This window comes from Otolemur garnettii, unplaced genomic scaffold (genome assembly GCF_000181295.1).
Source record: "Otolemur garnettii isolate 467f Iridium unplaced genomic scaffold, OtoGar3 scaffold00009, whole genome shotgun sequence".
NCBI classification, from domain to species: Eukaryota; Metazoa; Chordata; class Mammalia; order Primates; family Galagidae; genus Otolemur; species Otolemur garnettii.
In genome coordinates this window covers 36,267,369-36,289,485 of record NW_003852404.1, presented here as the reverse complement: position 1 = coordinate 36,289,485, position 22,117 = coordinate 36,267,369, and the positions used below count along the sequence as shown (strand labels likewise).

The 22,117-nt window shown below is 42.8% G+C and overlaps 1 protein-coding gene across 3 annotated transcripts in view; it reads left to right on the top strand.

Moving 5' to 3' along the window:
- RIOX2 (ribosomal oxygenase 2) overlaps positions 1-22,117 on the top strand; it is a 28,398-nt gene that overhangs the window by 5,108 nt on the left and 1,173 nt on the right. For 2 of the 3 annotated variants that reach the window (XM_023509696.1, XM_023509698.1), the window contains exons 2-8: positions 2,166-2,636; positions 7,847-7,966; positions 10,087-10,215; positions 14,302-14,405; positions 17,564-17,666; positions 18,431-18,602; positions 20,727-20,815. In XM_023509696.1, coding sequence (XP_023365464.1) covers positions 2,205-2,636; positions 7,847-7,966; positions 10,087-10,215; positions 14,302-14,405; positions 17,564-17,666; positions 18,431-18,602; positions 20,727-20,815 — 1,149 coding nt within the window. In that variant the 5' untranslated portion in view covers positions 2,166-2,204. The remainder of the gene's footprint in view (positions 1-2,165; positions 2,637-7,846; positions 7,967-10,086; positions 10,216-14,301; positions 14,406-17,563; positions 17,667-18,430; positions 18,603-20,726; positions 20,816-22,117) is intronic. The other variant, XM_023509697.1, reaches the window with a different exon arrangement.

Sequence of the window (22,117 nt, the reverse complement as noted above, 5' to 3'; positions counted from 1 at the left end):
TTGCACCAACAGTTAGTTGTGTCAAGGCCTGTGAAATGTTGCCAACCAGGGAAGCTCATTATAGACTCTGTTCCCTGGGGGTTTTATTGGGGGCTGATCATGTAGGCAGCCTCTGCCTGGCACAGACCCAAATTCTAGACTCCCAGAAGGAAAGCAGGTGTTCAGTGTGAGCCTTACTGTTTGTGCAGGTTAGGCATCATGAGCACCCTTATCAGTTATTAGTGGTGGGAACCCTTCCAAAATCTAAGTTCCCAGACGTCAATCCCAAGCTGGACTTTCATAGAGTAGCAGTCAGGCCTGCTCTGGTAGCTCCTTTCTGCATGAGCAGTCCTCCTTACTCAATCTGTTTTCATATCTCCTTGTATGTTTAAGTCACTTCAGGGTTCCAAGTATTAATGATGGTTTGTCTCACTGAAGCCTTTATTTTTGGAATTTAAGCTGGTCTGTTTGACTTAAAAAGGGATAGAAAATATTTTTAGAGAATGTATCTCCTTGACTGTCTATCCTAAAACCTAAAAGGTTTATTTTTTTCCGAGCTTAAACCCTTACCCCTCTAGTGTAGGCTTTCATATTCTCTTTCCACCATGCTCCTGGGTTTCCTTACTGGAATTTGATCTCTTAAGGAACTGAGCTATTTGAGGGCTCAGAACATAGAAGCTAAGAGAAACCGTGAGAAGAGTTCTGTATTTTGACATTTCTACTTCCTAATTTGGTCATTTTACATCTGGGTTGCATTCTGAGTGTTCTTTTATAAATCATTTGTTGTGATGTGTAACATATGGTTCCAGGATGTTTACGCCCCAGGCCACAACTCTAATTCTACCCAGTCTACAGTATATCTGAAATACTGCTTGGTTATAAGGGCAAAGGAGCAGAAAATGGTGTTCTTGAAATTCTGACAACTCAGCAAACCCCTTATATTTGTAAATAAATTACTGGTCTTCCCCAAATTTTGGCTTTTATAAGCACAGTGACTCTTACCTTTTTGAGGGGACAGGAATTCCTTTAAGAATCTGGTGAAAGCCCTGCACTCCCTTCCTGGAAAAAAACCTACTTTGTAATTTGCAGTCTCAGGAAATTTATATAAATTGAATTACAGTCCCCGCAAGCAGATGTGGGAGACCTTCATTATAAGTGTAACAATAATTTGATTTGGGGGCAATTCTGAGAGAAGCTGGACTGTTCTTGGGAGGGTTGTTCCTCTTGCTACTCAGAAGTGTACCATGGTCCAGCAGCATCAGCGCCCGGGAGCGTGTCCAAATGCAGACTCTCAGTCCCCTCACCCCCAGATCCAATGAATCATGAGCTATATTTGAGCAAGATGCCCAGGTAATCTGTGTGCGCATTGAAGTTGGAGAAGGGCTGTGTTAAAGTTTAATGATGCTGGTGGTTTATTATGTCTTCAGTTAACAAGTTATACAGCTTTTTAAAGATTTGGTATACAACTCCTTTTAGCCTTCGTTTTTCAGCCCCTATTGTTTTTTTTTTTTTTTTTTAATGTATGGGACTTTCTGGTAAAGTGGCAATTTTCAGGAATAAACTCAGATTTGGAACTGAGGAGCTTCAGGTGGTTGAAGACTGAGGAGCAGATAGCTGCTTGTCCCAGCCACTAGGCGGCCCCACTGGACCAGTTGCCCTTGGGAACAGCAGTTGGGAGTGGTGCTGGAGTGAGGAGCCCCTGGTGGTGGGCGGCTGCTGCTTGTTCTCCAGACAAGTGTGTGGGACCCAGAGGACATCTAATTAGATTAAGGACCTGGAGCTGGTTGCAGGCAAATTGAAGATCTTTTTACTTTTCTGTGACAATGGCTACAGGTTTAACCTATGAGTAGGAACTGCCCAGACAGTCAAACGGTTTAATTTGGGAGCATTATACTGCCTAATAATGAATTCCATGACAATGCTTGTGTATAAAAAAACAAAAAAACAAAAAAAAAACATGTTTTCTTTTCGATGAATATGTAATCTGGTGTTTGAGGCAGTATCATATCTTGGAAGAAGTGGCAGTGGCTTAAGGCTGTTGCATATCTGGGGGAGGGGGGAGCACTGAGTTACAGAGAGTTCTCTTGGAGACTTCATGGCCACGCAAGTCTTTGTATGAACACTAACACCGACACTGGTATTCTCCATCCTTGTAAACCTGATAACGTGTTCTGTTTTTTTGGTAGGTCTGGATTTCCTTACTGCTTTGTCTTGAAGACAGAACTATGCCAAAGAAAGCGAAGCCTGCAGGGAATGGAAGGGAAGAGGGGCCTGTTCCCTGTAAGCGGGGGAAGGTGAAGGCCGCTGGAGGGTCTTCCACTTTAAACTTTGACAGCCCCGGTGGTCTCTTTGAAAGTTTAATCTCACCTATCAAGACAGAGACGTTCTTCAAGGAATTCTGGGAGCAGAAGCCCCTTCTCATTCAGAGAGATGACCCTGCACTGGCCACATATTACCAGTCCCTATTCCGGCTAACAGATCTGAAGAGTCTATGCAGCCGGGGTATATACTATGGAAGAGACGTGAATGTCTGCCGTTGTGTCAATGGGAAGAAGAAAGTTTTAAATAAAGATGGCAAAGCACACTTTCTTCAGCTGAGAAAGGATTTTGATCAGAAAAGGGCAACGATTCAGTTTCACCAACCTCAGAGATTTAAGGTAACAGGTTTCCCCAACACATAGTCCTCATACATATTAAAGTGCGAACATTTGGCTGCAGATCAGCTCAAGGGTGAAGATGTGGTACCATGAGGATTAGCCTCCTGTCAGTTTGAGAAGGGATGGCCCCAGTTTGTTCTTTAAATGCATTCTAATTTAGACATTTTAACTATGTTATCGTTTGGTTCCAAACTCTTAAAAGCTCAGGGTAGGTGGTTTTGTTACATAGCACTGGGCTGTAAAACTAAGTTACATTGCATGTTTATAAAGTTACTGAAGTAGCACTGTGCCTCTAGGAGTATGTTCTGTGGGCTGGTTGTGTTTTTCTAAATGATAGACATTCTGTTTGGTATATCCTTTCACTATAACTTAAGGCATGAAAGCATCAAGATGATCATTTTTCTTGAAGTTGCCTCCCTTTACTGCCTACATATATCAAGGGGAGGCTTCAGGGCCATGACCAGATCACGTACCAGATTCATAATTAAGAAAAGAAACTTTACCATTATTAACAATCCATTTGAAGTGTGAGGTCCAGGAGAGGCAGTTGTAGGTGGAGGATGTCTTTGATTTGCAAGCCCAGAGGACTGGTTAACTTTTCTTCTACATCAGTGATTGACATTGAGAGATAATGTTGCCTTTTCTGTGCTCAGTTTTTGCATATATAAAATGCAGATTTAGAACGAGCTAATCTGCTTTCCTGGAGGTTTGAGATCTTTATGTCATCTTGTGACAGATGGCCCAGAACAGTTGAGGGCTGTTCTGAGTTTTGGATAGAGTTTAATCCCCATTCAGAATCCCCCTTCTGTGACCCATGGCCAAATCAAATTGGCAGGATAGGAGGAGAATGAGAAGGGATCCTAATTTCCATATGGAGAGGAGTGGATTCTGGCTATATTGGTGGCTTCTGGGGCACTGTCATCAGCTACCAATAGTGTTTCCCATGATTTAACTCAGGAGTTGGCTTGCTAGATCCGATTAAGCCTCATCTGGTGAATGCCTTTTCCTTTCTTGTCTAAAGAACCCGGCTTGGCGCCTGTGGCTCAAGTGGCTAAGGTGCCAGCCACGTACACCTAAGGTGGTGGGTTCGAATCCAGCCTGGGCCTGCCAAACAACAATGATGGCTGCAACCAAAAAATAGCCGGGTGTTGTGGCAGGCGCCTGTGGTCCCAGCTACTTGGGGGGCTGAGGCAGGAGACTCGCTTGAGCCCAGGAGTTGGAGGTTGCTATGAGCTGTGATGCCAGAGCACTCTACCCTGGGGGACAGCTGGAGGCTCCTGTCTTTAAAAAAAAAAAAGGATCTTGAACCCAGTTACAGTCTGGAAAAAGTATAAGTATTGTTGGATTTTTCAGGACAAATCCTGATTCCAGTTTTTCCATCTCAAGTAATCATAAGAAGTTGAAATGTCTCTGAAATGCCAACCTTGTGGCCAGAGCACTCAAAAAGAATTTATAGATCATTTGCCAGGCCAAGTTGAGATTTTGTATCAGAAAATATGGACACCCTGGATAAAATGCTTTTCTCTGAGATAGACCTCGACTCTTTACTAGACTGGAAGTAGCACTTTTAAGAGTGATTTTTAGAAACCTAAGAACCATGAATGTAAATGAATTCAGCAAAGTTGACTGCATGTGATTTGGTCATAAACCAGCAGAGAGTTGTTATTTGGGGGGTGTGTAGTGTCCTCCATGGCTGTCATTTCTGTGCTGTAGAGTCATCTCCCTCGGGGCTTTTCTCTTCTTGTCCGCTTAAGCTCTACACATGCTCATCTGGGATTCCAGGTGGCCAAGAACCTATTTCCTTTGCCCTGTTGACTCTGCTTTTTGGCCCCCTTTATTAAAGCAGGAGGGATAAGCATTCTCAGCCCAAATCCAGTCCTCAGGCTAAAATAGTATGCCTCTTGTTATTTCTGTTCTATCCTCCACCCATATTCGAGAAACCATAAACTATAAGAGCTTACCCACGTACACTAGAAGTTGGGCTTTAAATATAGTAGAATCTTTGTAAGTTGACCATCCAAGGGACTGTAACTGGTCAACATAAGAAGGTGGTCACCATAAGGAACTAGGCCTGCTGTACTGGTATGTACTTGTGGTGTAGGTCCAGTCTATAAAAATCAGGTCAACTTACAGAAGTAGTCAATGTAGGGACCTGGTCATCTGTGGAGGGACTACTATATTATACTACACTAATATAATATATGATACTACATTATGAATAGGCTTAGTGTTGCGTGTGTGATTCTATAGGAATAAGTATGTTAACATCACAATAGAAAAAGTCTAGAAGCAGCTCATCACCAGCCAGGTTGAGAGACTATTAGAGTGGACCTTTAGCCCTTTGTTTATTAGTTCTCAGACAGTTTATGTGTCTGCTTGGTCTAAAAATAAGAAAGGAGGTAACCAGAGAGCTGTAATAAAGTTGTTTCTCACCAGCTTTGGATTATCCATATTATCACAGTTCTTTTTTTTAAACTTTTTTTTTTTTTTTTTTTTGGTGTTTTTGGCCGGGGCTGGGCTTGAACCTGCCACCTCCGGCATATAGGGCCAGAGCCCTACTCCTTTGAGTTACAGGCCCCGCACTTACCATAATTCTTTGCATTTTGCATAGCAGGTTAGAGTTCACCAAATACTTCCACGCGTTAGCTTTTGACCCTTTCAACAGACATTTGAAATGGTGCAGCCACTGTGGTTTCCGTTTACTATGTGAAGAAACTGGAGTTCACAGACGTGCCTTTTCCATTGCTATTCTGAGCTGGTACTGGTTTCTGACTCCACATTGAAGGCACTTTCCCACCATACTTTGAAAGATGTTGGCTGAGATGTAGCAGTGCTTTTGTGTGTGTGTGTTTGCCTTTCTTTTTTTTTTTTTTTTTTTTTTTTGAGACAGAGCCTCAAGCTGTCCCCCTGGGCAGAGTGCCGTGGCCTTACAGCTCACAGCAACCTCCAACTCCTGGGCTCAAGCGAGTCTCCTGTCTCCGCCTCCCAAGTAGCTGGGACCACAGGCGCCCGCCACAACGCCCGGCTATTTTTTGGTTGCAGCCGCCATTGTTGTTTGGCGGGTCCGGGCTGGGGATTTGAACCCGCCACCTTAGGTGTACGTGGCTGGCGCCTTAGCCGGTTGAGCTATAGGCGCTGAGCCGTGTTTGCCTTTCTTTAGGCATGTTCGTGGGCTTCTTTTCCTAGGACTGGTACTCACTTTTGAGTCTGTGGATGAGTTCATGGAGAGAGGAGGTTGTACCCACCCAGGAGGGATACTCCCACCTTCCCTCTTTCATTGTTCCAAGTCCTTTTCAGCCTGTCTGGGTGTAGTTGGGAGTCACGTGGTAAAAAAGAAGACAGATTTCAGGAGTTGTCAGTGTTGGTGAAGCAGTAACACTTGTAATTGTGGTAACACTGCTTTACCATTTCAGTAGGATTTGAGATAAGTTGTTTTATGCTGTTCGCTCACAGTCTAAGGGTGAGCATAGTAATATCTTTATATTACAAATAAAGAAATCAAAGTCACCTAGCTTGTAACAACCTGGGCTGAGGGGAGGTTTACTCTATGTCTCTTTCTGGTAGGCCACGTTTGGCAGATTCAGAAACTGCAGGCCTAGGAAAAATGGAAAGAATATGCAATTGATAGCATTTTCAGTAACCTTTGAGAAGAGACGTACATTTGTTAGTTACAGACCCCTATGCTTGAGCTGGGAACCATAAAGTCACCTCTACTGTTCTAAAGGGTGTCTCAGGCCATCAGAGGGAGAGAGAAGGAGAGGCCCTGCTTTTCTAGTGGCTCCATTTACTATATAAATAATACAAAAGGTTCTGCTGACCTTTTGCTAAAATAAATTAGCCTCCTTGGGAGCTCTGTTAACTCTTAGGAGCTATTCAGAGGCCATAAAGTTAATTTTTTCATGTGTTATGTAGAACTTCTGAGATCTGTATGTAGAGAAGCCTGGTAGTTTGAATAAAGATGACTCCCCAAGCATTTTTCAAACTGACCCAATACTTTAGCACTTCATCTTTTAATACTATAAATCCTTTTTGAGACCTGTAGTAGAATTGACTCCCAAGCTGTGTTCATTGGTTTACTCAGCAAATATTTTAGTATGTTTTGTATTTTACGAGTATTTCATGTGCCAGGCATTTTATAGGTAATTTAAACCTAGAATTTGAATTCTGACTCCATCATTTACTAGTTGTATATTCTTCTGTAATTGTTTCCTCCTCTGTAAACTGAGGGTAATGCCGATACCCTTCCCTCTTATGAGACAGGATTGTCGGAAGGGTTATATAACTAACATGTGCAAAGCACTTAGAGACAGCCCCTGGGGCACAGGAAGGGCTAATATCCACCTGGCCTAAATGCTGCCTTCCCTTTCCTCATCAGCCTTGAGAAAATCAGATTTCTTTCTTTCTCATAGGATATATGGCTTGTGGCTAGGCCCCACCGTCTCTTGTGCGCTCTGAAGAGTTGACCAGTGACTGGAGAGAGGCCACATTACTTGTCCCTGCGATTCCTTCTCTGTCTGTACCTTCTTCCTAGGTCACCGAGGTTCCTATCACTTTACACACCCATTTTGGGTAGGCAGTTCCTGAGTGTACGTCCCCAGCCCTTACTTCCTGCCAGTACTTTTAACATCTCCACATGGGTGTCTTAGCATCCCAAATTTAACATTTCTAATGTTGAACTTTTTTTTTCTCTCCTGAAAAAGGTTTTTGTTTTTATTTTTTGAGCAAGTCTTTTCAGTAAATGGAACTGGGAGCTAATTGCCCAAGTCAGAAACCCAGTAGTATTTTTTTTTTTTTTACTCCTTCCATTTCCATTTTTATTTTGCCTCTTTATGTTCAGTCCACCAGCAGGTCCTGTCAGTGTTGACCCCAGAGCACATGTGACTTTTCTGCTTCATCCAGTCCCTCTCCGACCATCCTGCTGGCTTCTCACCTGGGCTGCTGCCTGTGTGACTTGTGAGTAGACTCTACTCTTTCCACAGTCCATTCTCCACACAACAGCCAGCTGAGCTGGTAAAAATGTAAAGTGGACTGTGTCATCCTCCCACTTAAAGCCCTTCCTGACTCCCAGTCGTGAGCCTTGTTCAGTTCCCAGTGTCTGGCATATGAGTTGCATAGTAAGACCTCCTAAGTGAGCAAGAACATGTCCTTACCCTTATTGCTAATATATTTTTCACTTCCCTCCTTTTTTTTTTTTCTTTCTTTTTATGAAGGATGAGCTTTGGAGGATCCAGGAGAAGCTGGAATGTTACTTTGGCTCCTTGGTTGGCTCCAATGTGTACCTAACCCCTGCTGGGTCTCAGGGCCTCCCGCCTCATTATGATGACGTCGAGGTAAGAGAGGAAGAAAGGTTCACATGTGGGCAAGAACAAGTTGCTGAGAGCCTGGGCTAGGGTAGCTGTCAGGGTTAGTTCACATTATTCTTTAAGCCTCGTAGGCCAGGTCTGTGTTCACTCTTTCTGTGTAGTGTCTGGAGATCTTGATCTCATCTAAAGCTTGGGCCAAAATCAATCCCACTAGACTGGTTTCCTGCTCTTTCTCAAAGGGAGAGATTGTTTCCAATCTTACTAATTTAAAGAGCCTTTAAAACAGGTATTGATTTAATTTATCTACAGAGAAGTACGATTGGCTTTTTCTTTACTTTCAGAAAGCATGCTCTTTAATCAGGTGAGGTCACAAACAATCCTTACATCTGCTTGCATTTTGTTCTTTTTCAGTAGCTGCCAAAAATATGTATATTTTTTCCATTGGCAAAAATCCTGGGTAGTTTGAATAAGGCTCATGATTTCACTTAAGCATTGGCACCTTGATGAGTGTTGATTTCACTCTCATGTGACTTCCAAAAAAAGTTAACTCTTTGGCTTAGGTATTTCATCGTTTTATTTTTGTGCTAATATAAGGTGTGAACACAAAATTATTACTTTAAAGTCCCCTTTATTCCCTTGTGAAGAAATTTGATATCAATACCTTTTCTGAAAGTGTTAACTTTTAATATTTTTCACAGAGCATTGAAATACTTTTGGAATTAAGAATAAAAGACTTGAAGTTTTCCTGTCGGCAAGGCCCCTTCAATATTCAGGATTTTAGACATTCAGTAATATCTGAAGCTTGGCTTTTCCATCAGAGATTATGGGCTTTAGGCTGTCTGCTAGAAGATTTAAAGGAATAAGATAGTGGGATATAAAGAACTCAGTGAGGCACTAAGGAAGTGAAAAGAGTGAATATCCAGCATCAGGATTCATGATTACCTATTTTTAAAAATGAAAACCAGGAGTAGCAACTTTTAAGTGTGGAGTGACATGCGTTTCTGATCTTTCATTTTTATTTTTTATCTGAAACTTGTACAGTTGACTCTTGAACAACAAGGAGTTTAGGGGACGTGACCTCTTGTGCACTCGAAAATCAGAGTGTAAGTTTTGACTACTCCAAAAGTTAACCACTACTGCTGATTAGAAGCCTTATCAATAACGCAACACTTATTTTGTATGTCGTATGTGCCATGTAGAGTATTTTTATAATAAAGTAAGCTAGAGAAAAAATGTTACTAAGAAAATCATAAGGAGAAAATGTGTTTCCAGTACTATATGTATTTATGAATATTGTAAGTTTATGTCATCTGTTTATAAGATAGATCATCTGTCTGAAATGGTGGGTGATGTCATCTACCACCTCAATATATGGTACACATCAAGTAAGTCAACTAATTCTTGTAATATCATGGCTTTTTTCTGCTTCTTGAGAGAACTCAGCATCACTAGTGGCCCTTCATATGGGTCCTGTGTTGTTATTCAAGGTATACAGTATATTTGGACTAAACATAATGAAAAACATGAGAGATCACTTTTTACTACAATACAGAATTTACTGGCAAAGCAGACCGCTCATGTGGAGATGGGTAGCAGCATCACACATTGTTTTAAGCATTACTTGGCAACCTCCAAGCTCCAGCAATAGCAATGGGAGGTAACTACAGAATTATTAAGGTCATACAGTTTGTGTGCACCTCAGTTAATTTTATACTGTTACGATTTAGTACTTCATCTTTAACCTTGTTCATGTTTCTCTTGACTGCAAGTGGTGCCATGTATTCTCTGCAAGTTTTTGTGGCAGTTTTAATAAATTTTAACTTTTTATAATAGATTTGTATATATTTTGTAGTAATCAATGGTAAAATAGACTGGTGCTTAGATACATTTTATGCATTTATGACATACCTTTAAAATTTTCTTATTTTTTCAAATGGTTGTAAATCTCCAAGAAACATTGTAATATATTTATTGGAAAAAAAAAAAAAAAAACCACAGGCAAGTGACCCTGCACAGCTCAAACCCTTGTTGGTCGGGAGTCAACTGCAATTCATCTAAGCCCTTAAAGGGCTGATACTCTGGAAGCACTTTCCTATGAGACTTGTCAGGAAGTTCTCTGATGCTCCTGGGCCTTTGGGTCTCTGTAGGTTTTCATCCTGCAGCTGGAGGGAGAGAAACACTGGCGCCTGTACCATCCCACTGTGCCCCTGGCACGGGAGTACAGCGTGGAACCTGAGGACAGGATCGGCAGGCCGACGTATGAGTTTACACTGAAGGTATGGAATGATCCTGTGGGCACCTCTCCTCTGCTGCTTTTCTGTGTTGCTGAGACAAACTGCTTTGGGGCTTAGATTTGGTGATGGTCCCTGGGGGGACAAAACCCCGGGTCTCAGGGCAGGGAGGCTGGCATTGCTGTCAGCCAGCACATGGGGCTTCTGCAGGAGTCTTGGCAGTTTGTATTTGGATAAGTGAAATGAAGAACTATTAACTTCATTTTCCTAATAACCTGTTTCTGTGTATGATCCAAGTTTAGCAGGAATAGAGTGAATTCTGTCATCCACCAATCTCTGGAACAAAAGTGGAATGTCTGGCCTTGGACAGCTTCTCCACATCTAAAAACAACTGGCAGCATGGTCTGTAAGGTGCTTAGAGCACAGCTAGGAATCACCCAGTTGTTCTATTGCTAAAATTCCACTGTAACCCATTTACCTTCTTACTATAAAGTAGACGATCCCTGCACCCCCACTCTCCCCCCTCCCCTGCACATAGTTACCAAAAGAGTAATAATTATGGAGGCTCTTGAGGCTTCCTCCTCCAGGGAGCAGGTGGCTTGATCACGTCCTGGTTCCTTGGCATCTTGCTGCTGAGAAAAATCTGTCCTAGAGCTGTCAGCTTGGGTGGGAGCAGAGCCAGTCCTCAGCAGGAGAGGTTGTTGAGAAAAAGGCTTAGAGGAATAGGAATAGCTTTGTAATTAAACTGTATGCATTTATTAAAACACATAACTTTAATTTCCTTTAGTGGCAGTAGAACAATAGTTCAAACCATTCCAAAGATTCTGTCAACCTGGCATATTTGCATATAGTTACTATTTTTGTATTTCTTGCATCTTGAAGTTAAAATTAGTGTCTAATTCTTACTTAGTGCCTGTATCTTTCTTGATTTTCAAATCTGTGTGTGCCAATACCTGGGGAGTACAATCTTCCTTTTTAGGAATAAGTGCCTGTGTTACAGGGGACTTAAATAAATAAATGACAATAAAGGTAACCTTCTTGGTTTTTGTGTTCCTAGTGGTCACCAAACTATAGACCATGGGCCCCCAAATCTGGCATGCTGCCTGTTTTTGTAAATAAAGGTTATTGCACACCCATTTCTTAATGAGCTGTGACTGTGTTCAGGTTTTACCAGCAGAGTCAGTGGCCACAGAGACCATGTGACCTACAAACCAGAAATGTTTACTGTCATTACATTTGGCCCTTCATAGTTTGCCGGCTTCTGCTTTTGGTGAACCATGTTTATGCAGACTCTTGGTTGGTTTTTTTCAAGCTAAAGACTAAGCTATCTATGGTCTCAGGCTAGGGCTGAGTTACTCATGCTGACAATCTGGCTATTTGCCCTGCTCAAGAGGGTTGCGCTTCCTAGTCACCTTCAGGTGTAGAGGGTGTGTGTTGTTTGTATTTTTGCCATGGGACTCAGAAGAGATGGAACAGGTGCCTATTAAAACACTCAGTGAATACTCAGCTCATTAAGGGAAGTCATGGTGACCTGGCCGGAGAAAGCCTGCATTGTACAGGGCAGGGTTTGCCAAGTAGGTTTATATACACATGAGGTTTTAACCAGTGGGCCTCTTCATAGGAAATCTTGTGTCACTGCCCAATACATGACGTTAAAAAACTGAGTTTCCCTGGTTGGAGGTGGGCATGGGAGCTTCAGCGAGAGTCCTGGAACCCTTGTCTGCTGCCTTCCCTGTCCTCCAGGGGCAGCCTGTGCGATATACCTGCCAAACCTGGCTGGCAGGGTGAAGACCAACCTTGCGATGGAAACACCACTCTGTGGCTTGTGGGTCTGACGGATCTGGGTTTGAATTCAGCTGCTGTCACTGATTAATTGCGTGTCTTGGGGCAAGTCATTTAAGCCTCTGCTTCTTTTCTAAAATGGAGATTATTATATTTACCTCACAGGCTAGAAGGACTGAAAAATATTATTTTGATGCCTCCTTTACAATAAAATTCCTTGCAGGAGATATCTTTATATCTGTACTAGTTTTCCTGTTGCTGCTTATCAAATTACCACTAACTCTGTTATTTAAAACAACATAAATTTATTACCTTATAGTTCTGAAGATCAGAAGACCAAAAAGGGTCTCACTGGAGTCATCAGGACTGCATTCCTTCTGGAGGCTCTAGGGGAGCATCTTCCCTTGCCTTTTTCAGCAAGGCAGGGGAGGCATGGAGCAAATGTTTGTGGATTAAATGAAATATGTGCTTGTATGCTGCCAAGCGACATCTCAGTCAGTGACAGACTGCATGTATGACAGTGCACCCTAAGATTATAATGTAGCTAAAAACTTCCTGCTGCCAGTGATGTGTCGCTGTTGTAAAACATTGTAGTGTGGTGCATTACTCATGCATTTGTGGGGATGCTGGCATAAACAGTCCTGCCGCACAGCCAGTTGTGTGAAGGTAGACAGCAGTGGCTTAGGTGTTACAGCCACTCACCACTCACTCCTGCATGACACAGAGCAGTTTCCAGTTCTGCCAGCTCCACATTCCTGGTGTATGCCCTATATAGGTGTACTGCTTTTTATCTTTTATACCATACGTATTTTTTTTGACACAGTCTCACTTTGTTCCCCTCAGTAGAGTGCAGTGACATCACAGCTCACAGCAACCTCAAACTCTTAGGCTCAAGTGATCCTCTTGCTTCTGCTTCCCAAGTAGCTGGGACTACAGGCTATAATGCCCTGCTATTTTAAGAGATGGAGTCTTGCTCTTGCTTAGGCTGGTCTTGAACTCCAGAGCTCAGGCAATCCACCAGCCTTGGCCTCCCAGAGTGCTAGGATTACAGGTGTGAGCCACCAAGGCTGGCTATACATAATGTTACTGTACCTTTTCTAGATAGATTTAAATACACAAATCCTCAGCATTGTATTAGTTTCCTACAGTATTTAGTACAGTAACATGCTGCATAGGTTTGTAGCCTAAGCACTAGAGGCTATATTGTGTAGCCTGGGAGTGTAATAGGTTATCCCATCTGGGTTTGTATGATGACAAATTTGCCTGACAACACATTTCTCAGAATGTGTCTTCCTCATTAAGTGACATGTAACTGTATATGTGAGGTTTTCACCGAGACTGGCACAGAGATACTCAGTAAATGATAGTTAGAACTGTACTCAGTAAAGCATGTAGTAGACAGTTTCCTTTAGTGCAGAGAGAGGAAAAGCAGCCCTCAAGAGTCCTTTTCTTCTCTGTAGGCAACCACTCTACAGAATGCTTTGGTCCAGGTGGGATTAGAGTAGCAGTCACTCAGGGAAGTAGTACTTTGGGGAGAAGATTTCTGTCCACTTGTTTGGGAGAGAAAAGGGATAGGATGGAGGAGGCTCAACTGCCTGTGAAAATGACTAACATGTCTTTTGGGGGTTCGAATAAGGGTTGTATCGTTTTTCATCCATTCATCCAAGCATTTGTTGAGCCTATATTATATGCTATGCGCTTTGTCTGGATATGCTCTGGGGAATACAAGATGGGTAAGGTACAAACCTTGCCTGTAAGAGCTCAAAAATTCACAGGGTGGGAGGATTAGCAGGTAAAATAATAAAACCATCTGCCCATGACTGCCCCTGGAGCATTGGAAACATCATCTCCTTAATCCTCAAAATAATCCTGCGAGGTTTGGGGCTGTTCTCTGTTTTACAGATAAAGAAACTGATGCTTTGGGCAGTTAATTGCCAGGTTATCAGCCAGTAACTGACAGTGCCTGTTTGACTCTAAATTAAGGCTCCTCCTCTTAACCACTGCAGAATGTGAAAAGGAAGGAGCAGGTTTCCTAGGCACTGGATGTCACTCTGCTTGATCCTGGAATCGAGGTTGGCTGGTTTCAGGTGTATCTTGTCTCAATTTGAGACTACAGTGACTTCAGGCCCTGGAAGCCTCTCGTGGACAGTGATTTCCAGTGACAGGCTGGTGGACACAGAGAAGCTAGCCTAGCTGGACACCACATGAGCCCAGCATTCAGCCTGCCCCTTGAAGTAGTGGTTACTAGAATGGAGAACAGACTCAAAGCCCCTGTTTGTTTCCTTGAAGTAAAGAGGACTGAAAAGTTGTACTTAATTAACGCCTCTCCTCTTCTGTTTCCCCCTGTAGCCAGGTGACCTGCTGTACTTTCCCAGAGGGACCATTCATCAAGCGGACACTCCTCCAGGACTGGCCCACTCTACTCACGTGACCATCAGCACCTACCAGAACAAGTAAATGCTCTGCTTCCCCGCCCAGCGTCCTAGCACAGGTCGTGGTGTGGCCTGCGGCAGTCACATCCATGAGGGACAGGAGGCAGTTGGCCACCACCTCTCATCCAGGCCCCGATGACTTCCATGTGCTTATTCTTTTGCTGTCCCTGGCCCATAGGGGCATCCTCCTGGGAACATCGTGAATCTGGGGATCACCCACATACCAGGGCTAATAGTTTGGAAAGAAAAAAAACTGTAGCTGTGGGTATTTCTATGTTAGTGATGCTAGGTTGGACTCATAGACTGTCTTTTATTTTATTATGGTGAAATATAAAACATAAAATATGCCCCCTTTAAGTGAACAATGTGTTGGCATTAATTACATTGACACTGTTGGCCAACTGTCAACCGCTGTGTTTTTGAACCATTTTTGATGCCTGTGGCAGAAATTCCATAGCACATTAAAACCTCTTGGTCTCTTTTAATGCTTTTAGTCAGTGCAATCCATGAAGCTAAAGTGGGAAAGGCAGTCTGGAACAGTGGGAACTGAAAGCTCAGGTGCTGGCAACAGCTCCCACTGAAATCCTGTTTCATTTCGGCAAATGCCTCCTCACAAGAGGAGCTGGTGGCAACGCTTGTGTGTGTTACTTCCAAAAAGCAACCTTGTCGGTCCAAATCACATCTAAAAACAGCAGTCATTAGTTAATTTATTCAGCAAGCATGTGCTAGACACCGCTAGTTGCTGGGAATGCAAGGATTGTATTGAAGGGGCTTTGAGAGAGCTTATGCTTTGGAAGTGGTGGTGGGCGGGGAGACAGACGTGTAAATAGCTGCCAGACAGAGTGCTGAGTTCTGCGGTAGGTTTGTAGAACTGTCTGCAGGAGTGGAGCGCATTTAGCCAAGCGGGGGTGTCAGAGAAGGCCTCAGAAACAACTTGACACCAAAGTTGAGTGAGTCTTAAAGGATGAGAAAGTAGGGTGGGTCAGAAGATCAGAGTAGGAGAGGACATTCCAGGCCCAGGGGACAGCAAATCCCCTCCTACTTTCAAAGCTATAGCTTGCTAAACAGGTTAGTAAGCATACCTCTGCTACTTCCTCTGACTTTTTAGTGTGAAATCCTCCTCTTGGTTTAAGGGACTTACTGAAGGAACTAGCTGGAGTCCGGCCAGAGGGTGCCGCCTTTGCCTGCAAGCAGAAGGCCCGGCATATATCAGGCTTCTACTTTGAAACACACCCTTGTCACTGTGGATAGATATGTTCCTTGCATAGTACGGGGCAGAAAGTCACCAACTACAGCTCAAGACAAACAGGAACACTTGAGGGATTCCCAGGGACTGTGGAAGGGCGGGCTTTGAGGGCTGGGGTCAAGTTCATTTCAGATCCAGAGCAGCTCTGGACCGTGGCAGACGCATAGTTGGGCCTTGTGAACATCCGAGCATCTTTGTTGTCTTATCGTGAATGTACTCAGCTGCTGCTTCTCCCCGAATTCTCTTTCATTTCTCTTTCTGCCGCCAGCTGGTTTCCAGGCAGTTTTTGCTCCTTCCTTTTCCCTCCTGTTTCTTTTTACTCATAACATCAGCTAAGCCAGCATCACCAGTTACTTCTCTGACCTCCCTCTATCTCATTGACCTTAGTAGCTTTTGACTTTTTTCCCAGTCCCAAAAGTGAAGACAGGTAGGCTGTTCCTAGGTCCCACCCACATCTTTTCCCAGTCTGTAAGGGCTGGGGAAGAGCCTTTACCAAAGGCTGTCGAGAGCTTGCGGGTGAGTGCAGTGACCATGTGTCCAGGCTGGATTTCGACCTGTGTCTTAGTCAGATGGAGCCAGAATGGGAAAATAGAACTGAAGGATCACTGCTCCCCTGAGATGTTCTGTGCTTTGAGCCTGGTGCTCCTTCAGCAAGCGTGGTAGGGTGAAGATTTGGGGCCTCTTCCTAACACCTCTCAAGGTAGCACTGTTGGAGCATTTGGGCCTTCTGTGTGGGACAACAGTGCATCGATTTGGCTTTTTGACCAAAGTGAGTTCCTTATTTAGAAACAAAGGTGTGTTTCTAAATTTTGGAAAGTCCCAGGATCTATTCTGATTCTTAGAGCACAGAGGCCTGTCTCCCTGCAATTAAATTCCTCTACCAGCATGTCCCTCATGACTTCCAGGCATAACCTGCAAAGCCAGCTGGGACGTCACGCTGCTGAGAGATCTGCACGTGGCCTCCAGGCGGAGGTTCAAGAAAAGATGCAGAGGTGGATGTAATATTAAGTCACCAGCAGTGAGGCCGCCAGGCAGTGGACGTCTTGGGGAAAGTGTCTCTCACGGCTTTTGTCTTCCTTTGCCACATTTCCGGGTGGGAAGCATAAAAGTGTTAATTTTGCTTACTGAGTGAGAAGCAAAAGTCATACTGTGAATTTCCATTTTGCACATAGCCAGCAATTTGAAATCTGCTGGTGACACAGGAAATTTTAAACAGCTCAGAAATGTTTAAAGAGAGCAACCCCGCAGAGTGTGTTTCTTACACTCTCACATACTTAGGAATGAGCCAATTCTAAAAGCCCCAGAGAAAGCAAAGGTAATTGAACCTGGATGCTTGTCCCTAGATGCTACTGGTAACCACTGGCTTCTACTTGCTACCCCATTAAATCAATTTTTTTTTTTTGAATTATTGATATTGGTTGGTATTTCACTCAGGAACTGCTTCCCTCTCCTAAGTGACAAGGAAAATGTGACATTTAACTGTTCAAATAATTACACAGTCCGGAGATCTTGCTATTACCCTAAGTATATTTCTGTTGGATTTACTGCACATAAAATTGCAGGTCCTATAATAAATGTTAAAACTTTGTACAAAGTTCTCATCTTAGACACTTTGGTTAAAAATTGGGTCCCTTGAACTTCCTATTTTTTGACAGTCTGTGATTAATTTTCCGTTACCTCTGAGGGAAATCGCAAATGAAGCCTCCCTTGTTACCTATAGCTTTATAAGTGAGTGTCTGGCAGGGGGAGGAAGCAGGTAATTGGTGAAGGTCTGAGGTTTCTATGTGAGTCATGTCCAAGTGATTGAACTCAGAATACCCTGAAAGAGAAGTTGGAATCCAATCTGTGTATTTTGGCTTTACTGGCAGTGTTTTATGTATATCTTGTATGCATTCACTGGTTTCTTCTTTTTTTTAATTGGTACGTATTCTAGTTCATGGGGAGATTTCCTTTTGGATACCATCTCGGGGCTTGTGTTTGATACTGCAAAGGAAGATGTGGCGTTGCGGGCTGGCATACCCCGACAGCTGCTCCTGGTAAGGAATAAAGGCAAGTGGGAATGAAGGGTGGTAGCTGCGGCCCAGACTAGCTGAAGCCCTGCCCCTAGGGACCCTCGAATCCTTCTTCTAGGATGAGCCAAGCTTGTCTCTGTGCTACCCCACTGAGCCATATGATCTGCAGAATGAATGGAGGGCTGCGTGTCATGTGGTGATCCAAAAACCACAGGCGTTGCACAGACAGGTCTTTCACAGTGGCAGTAGCAGGCACTGTGGGAGTGTTAATGGAATAAATGAATAATGTGGCCAGGAGAATTATAGATCCAGCACACATCAGATTATTAGGAGACAGTGGAGTTAGGAGGTAGAGGCCTGGGTTTGTTCCCTGGCTTTCCTATTTTTTTACATTTTGAAACAGGAGTACTATTTTGTTAGTTTCCAGATCAGTGGATTCGTGCTGAGTTGAGCAAAGGTTGCTTTCACTGTGTGAAGCAGTCATCTTAGGACAATAACTTGCTTTCCTAAACGCAGAGCCCAACCTGCACTATACTTCCAAGGATTCCATTTCCATGCATTTTCCTGAAAATTGATCTTTTTTTGAAAACAATAGAGGCGCTTAAGATGAACAGTGTTTACCAGGAAACAATGGGATATTGTATTTAGGAGCTCAGGGTGCCCCTCCTCCTTTGGCGTGACATGGATTTATGGCTATCCTGGGTGGTTGGCGGCTACACGTACTACTGTGGAGACTGGGACCTGGAAGTTCTGTCAGGGTCCAGGCCACAACTCACTTCTGTTTGTAGCAGGTGGAAACCACAGCTGTTGCAAGGCGACAATTAAGTGGCTTTCTGAGGACACTTGCAGACCGGCTAGAGGGCACCAAAGAACTGCTTTCATCAGACATGAAGAAGGATTTTGTTATGCACAGACTGCCCCCTTACTATGCAGGAGATGGAACAGAGCTGTCAACACCAGGTGGAGCTTGCTGGGTTCTTCTGTGGTTAGGGCAGTGTTTTTCAATCTTTTTTATCTCACAGCACACTTGAACCTATAGTTAAACTTCTATGGCACACTTATGTTGATCAAAAACAAAAAGTAAAAAAAAATATACTTTGCTTTGAACTTTTGAAAATAATTCAATTAATGATCTTTAAAAATTTTCATGGCACGCCAGTTGAAAATTGCTGGGTTGGGGCCTAATGCAGGTTTTCCTGGGGAGGCTCCTTTGAGCAGATGGAAAATGAGCACTTTAGCATTAATGTGGCTCTAAATCCACCTTTAGCGTGGTGGCTGAGTGAGACGTGCTGTGCTCAACCTTTAGTGAGTGTCCTGCATCTCAGAAGTCATTTGCAAAGAACTGTATCTCAGTGTGATGGGAAATCAGAGCCCTCTCCTTAGGGTGAGAAGTCAGTGCATTTCTGTATACCCTGGTATTCATTATCTTCAGGAAGTTTTAAGAAATTGAAATAATCTTGTTAGAATTAAGTCAGGAATGGGTAAAATGGTTGTCATCAACAGGTGAAATATAGACTCCCCAGGGTTGTCCCTGACCTTCTCAAAGTCATAAGTAATTATTTATTACAGTGTTAGGCTACAAATGATATAGAACAAACTTGTGGATGATGTCAGTGTCCTGTAGCAGACCACCCAGAGTGTAACTCCTGAACTCAGATAAAGGTTGGACCTGCTGACTTGTTGCAGCAGGAAGACCACACACCAGTTGGGCACCTTGGTAAAATGATGTTAGGAAGGATTTATAGGATTTGGGCTTGAATTGTGTGGTTTTGGAAGAGGGTCCCAGGAAGTAGGGCTTTGCTCTGGATTGAATGCTGTGAAGAAATAGACGGGATCTATCACAAGGTCACTTCTGGAAGTATGCAGGAAGAAGGTATGATGCTAAAGTTATCAATGGTAATGCAACAGCCGTCACTCATGTTCACCAGGCTACAGGAATATGTTTGGTCATTCTTGTATTTTGGACAATGCACCTGTTCTTGCCTGAGTTCAGACTTGAGTTATGGTGGTGGTGTTTCAGTCTTGTACTATCGTGGTCACAGGAGGTCTTAGTCTAACATTGGTGTTGTGTGAAATTGTCTGTGCTCAACCAGAGAACATATGAAATTGTCTATGTTCAACCAGGACTGCTAGTCTTGCTCTAGGGCTGCTGTTCTTCCTCAGTAGGGTTAAGTAAGAGGAATAGTTTTAGTAAATTTTATAAGAGTTTTATTTGTCACCAGGTATGAACAATTGAAAAGAAGAACAATTGACAGTCTAAGAGCCCTCTAACCTTGATTCTGTAAACATTTTTATTATAGTCTTTGGAGGAAGTTTAGAATTTGTTTGGGATTGCATCTATTCAAAATAGCAAGTGTTTTACTAGCTCATGTTTTAATTTAGCAGTACAGAGTTTGCTGAATATCAATTTATGGCCCAGAATACTTCATTGAATATAATAATGGCTAAGACAGGGAAAATATTAAAAGTATCCTGCAAGACTTTTTTCCTCACTCAGATGACCCTATGTGGCTAGTCTGTTTTTAGCAGCTGCTTTTCCAATAAGTTAAATCCACTTTAGAAAATATTTTCCTGTAACCTTTATTAGATGGCTTCTATAGGAAACTGTGTTTAACCTACCTAGATAGAATAAATTGCCACGTAACACAACTAGTAATTGGTGGAGAGGTGCAGTTTTAACACAGGCAGTCCTTCCACTGTCCACGTGTAGAGGAAGCAGCTTGTAGAGGATGGAAACTAGGAATGTGTGTTCTGTGCAGAAGGCACCAGGACCCTATATCTGGTGCAACAGCTGCTGTTCTTCAATAGTATTATTTATGTCTATTAATATACTTATTAACTTGTCTTTTTTGGTAACTAATTGTATGTCCGTCTTTACTGTAAGAATGAGCTTCATACAATGTGAGCTATGCTTTTAACATCACTGTAATGTTGATATAAACAAATACTTGAGTTGGAGTGGGTGCCCATGTTTGGAATCACCTTAAATTGTTAATGATATTTTCCTATATAATTGTACATGCAAGCACGTTGGCAACTGCTGGTTCCTTTTTTTAAAGTCTTTCTCTCTTTTGGGTTTTCTAGGTGGGAAGTTACCGAGGTTGGATAGTATAGTAAGACTTCAGTTGAAAGATCACATTGTCCTCACAGTAGGGCCGGATCAGGATCCATCTGTGAGTATCCAGAAGGGAAGAGATTCCTCTCTGCTCAGGGTATTTTCATCACAGGTCTCAGGTCATCAGATTAACTGTTGGTCCCTGCCCTACTCCTTTGGGAAGCCATCTGTGTTCAGTGTAATGCCATCTTTTCAGGTCAGATAATGCCACTGTTCCAGTTCCATATTTTCCTTCCTATTGTGTATTTGAGAGTTTGCTCTCATCCCCACAGAACCCACCTTCATTCCCTTCTGTGGGTGTTAATGTCTGTTCCTTAGTTCCCATCCTACTTCAAAGCCAGGTTGCTCATGCAGGGACAGCCATAGACCCCTATTCTGAGTCTTCCTGCATTAGTCCCTCTCCAGTCCTGTACACTGCACTGATCTGTTTTTATTTGTGGGTTTGTTGATGTACTTCTCCTTGAACTCTTATGTAGATCATGAGGAACAAAACCTATACTCTGTAATCTTGCCACCTCATCCAGTGATTCCCAAAACTGATTATGAAATCAACTGGAAAGCTTTTTAAAAATTATAATTTTCTAGGCTTCATTGGTTCCTGCAGCCTCTGCATTTGTAAAGCTCCCTGTACAATCCTCAGGCCCTTGGGAACTATTATAACCATATGGCTTCACCTAGTTGCTCCTAATCAGCTCTCTTGGAAGTGTCCCATGAAAGATTGTGCGGGATGAGGGGGCACTTACATGTCTGCATGACCAGATTGGTCCAGCTGTCAGAGCCACACCTGGAGAGGACTGATTTATAATATATATAAAACCTCAGAAGCACAAACTCTGACATCTCTATTTTAAAAAAAAGTGATTTTGATACCTAGGCAGTTTGAGACATTATATGTCAGGCCAGGCTTTTTGGTCCTTATCTAGAAGGTGGTGACAAACTGCACAGTGTAGGAATGATGGGAATTAGGGACCATTCTGGGGAACTACTGTAATTAAAATGGAGTTTTTACACATCACACAGCTAGTGTATCTCAAGAGTTAATCAGTCCATGGTGTTCACAAATTGCCAGTTTTTTTGATGAAAAGACTGCTGGTGTGATTAATAGAAGAAACTGAGTGTTTCATTGGAAATTGATATATAAATCATTGCTTTATCATTAAATCAAGTTCCTGAAGAGGCTCAACTAGGTAGCACTCTGTTTTATCTTTAACATAGTGACTTAGAGTACCTTCTAATTGCCATGTACACACAGTAATCTGCAGTGACTAATGAAGTGTAGACATTGTGTGTGCACATATCATGTCTATATACCTTTTTGCCAAAAGGATTCTTTATAGTATTCAATAAATTTCACTTGAGC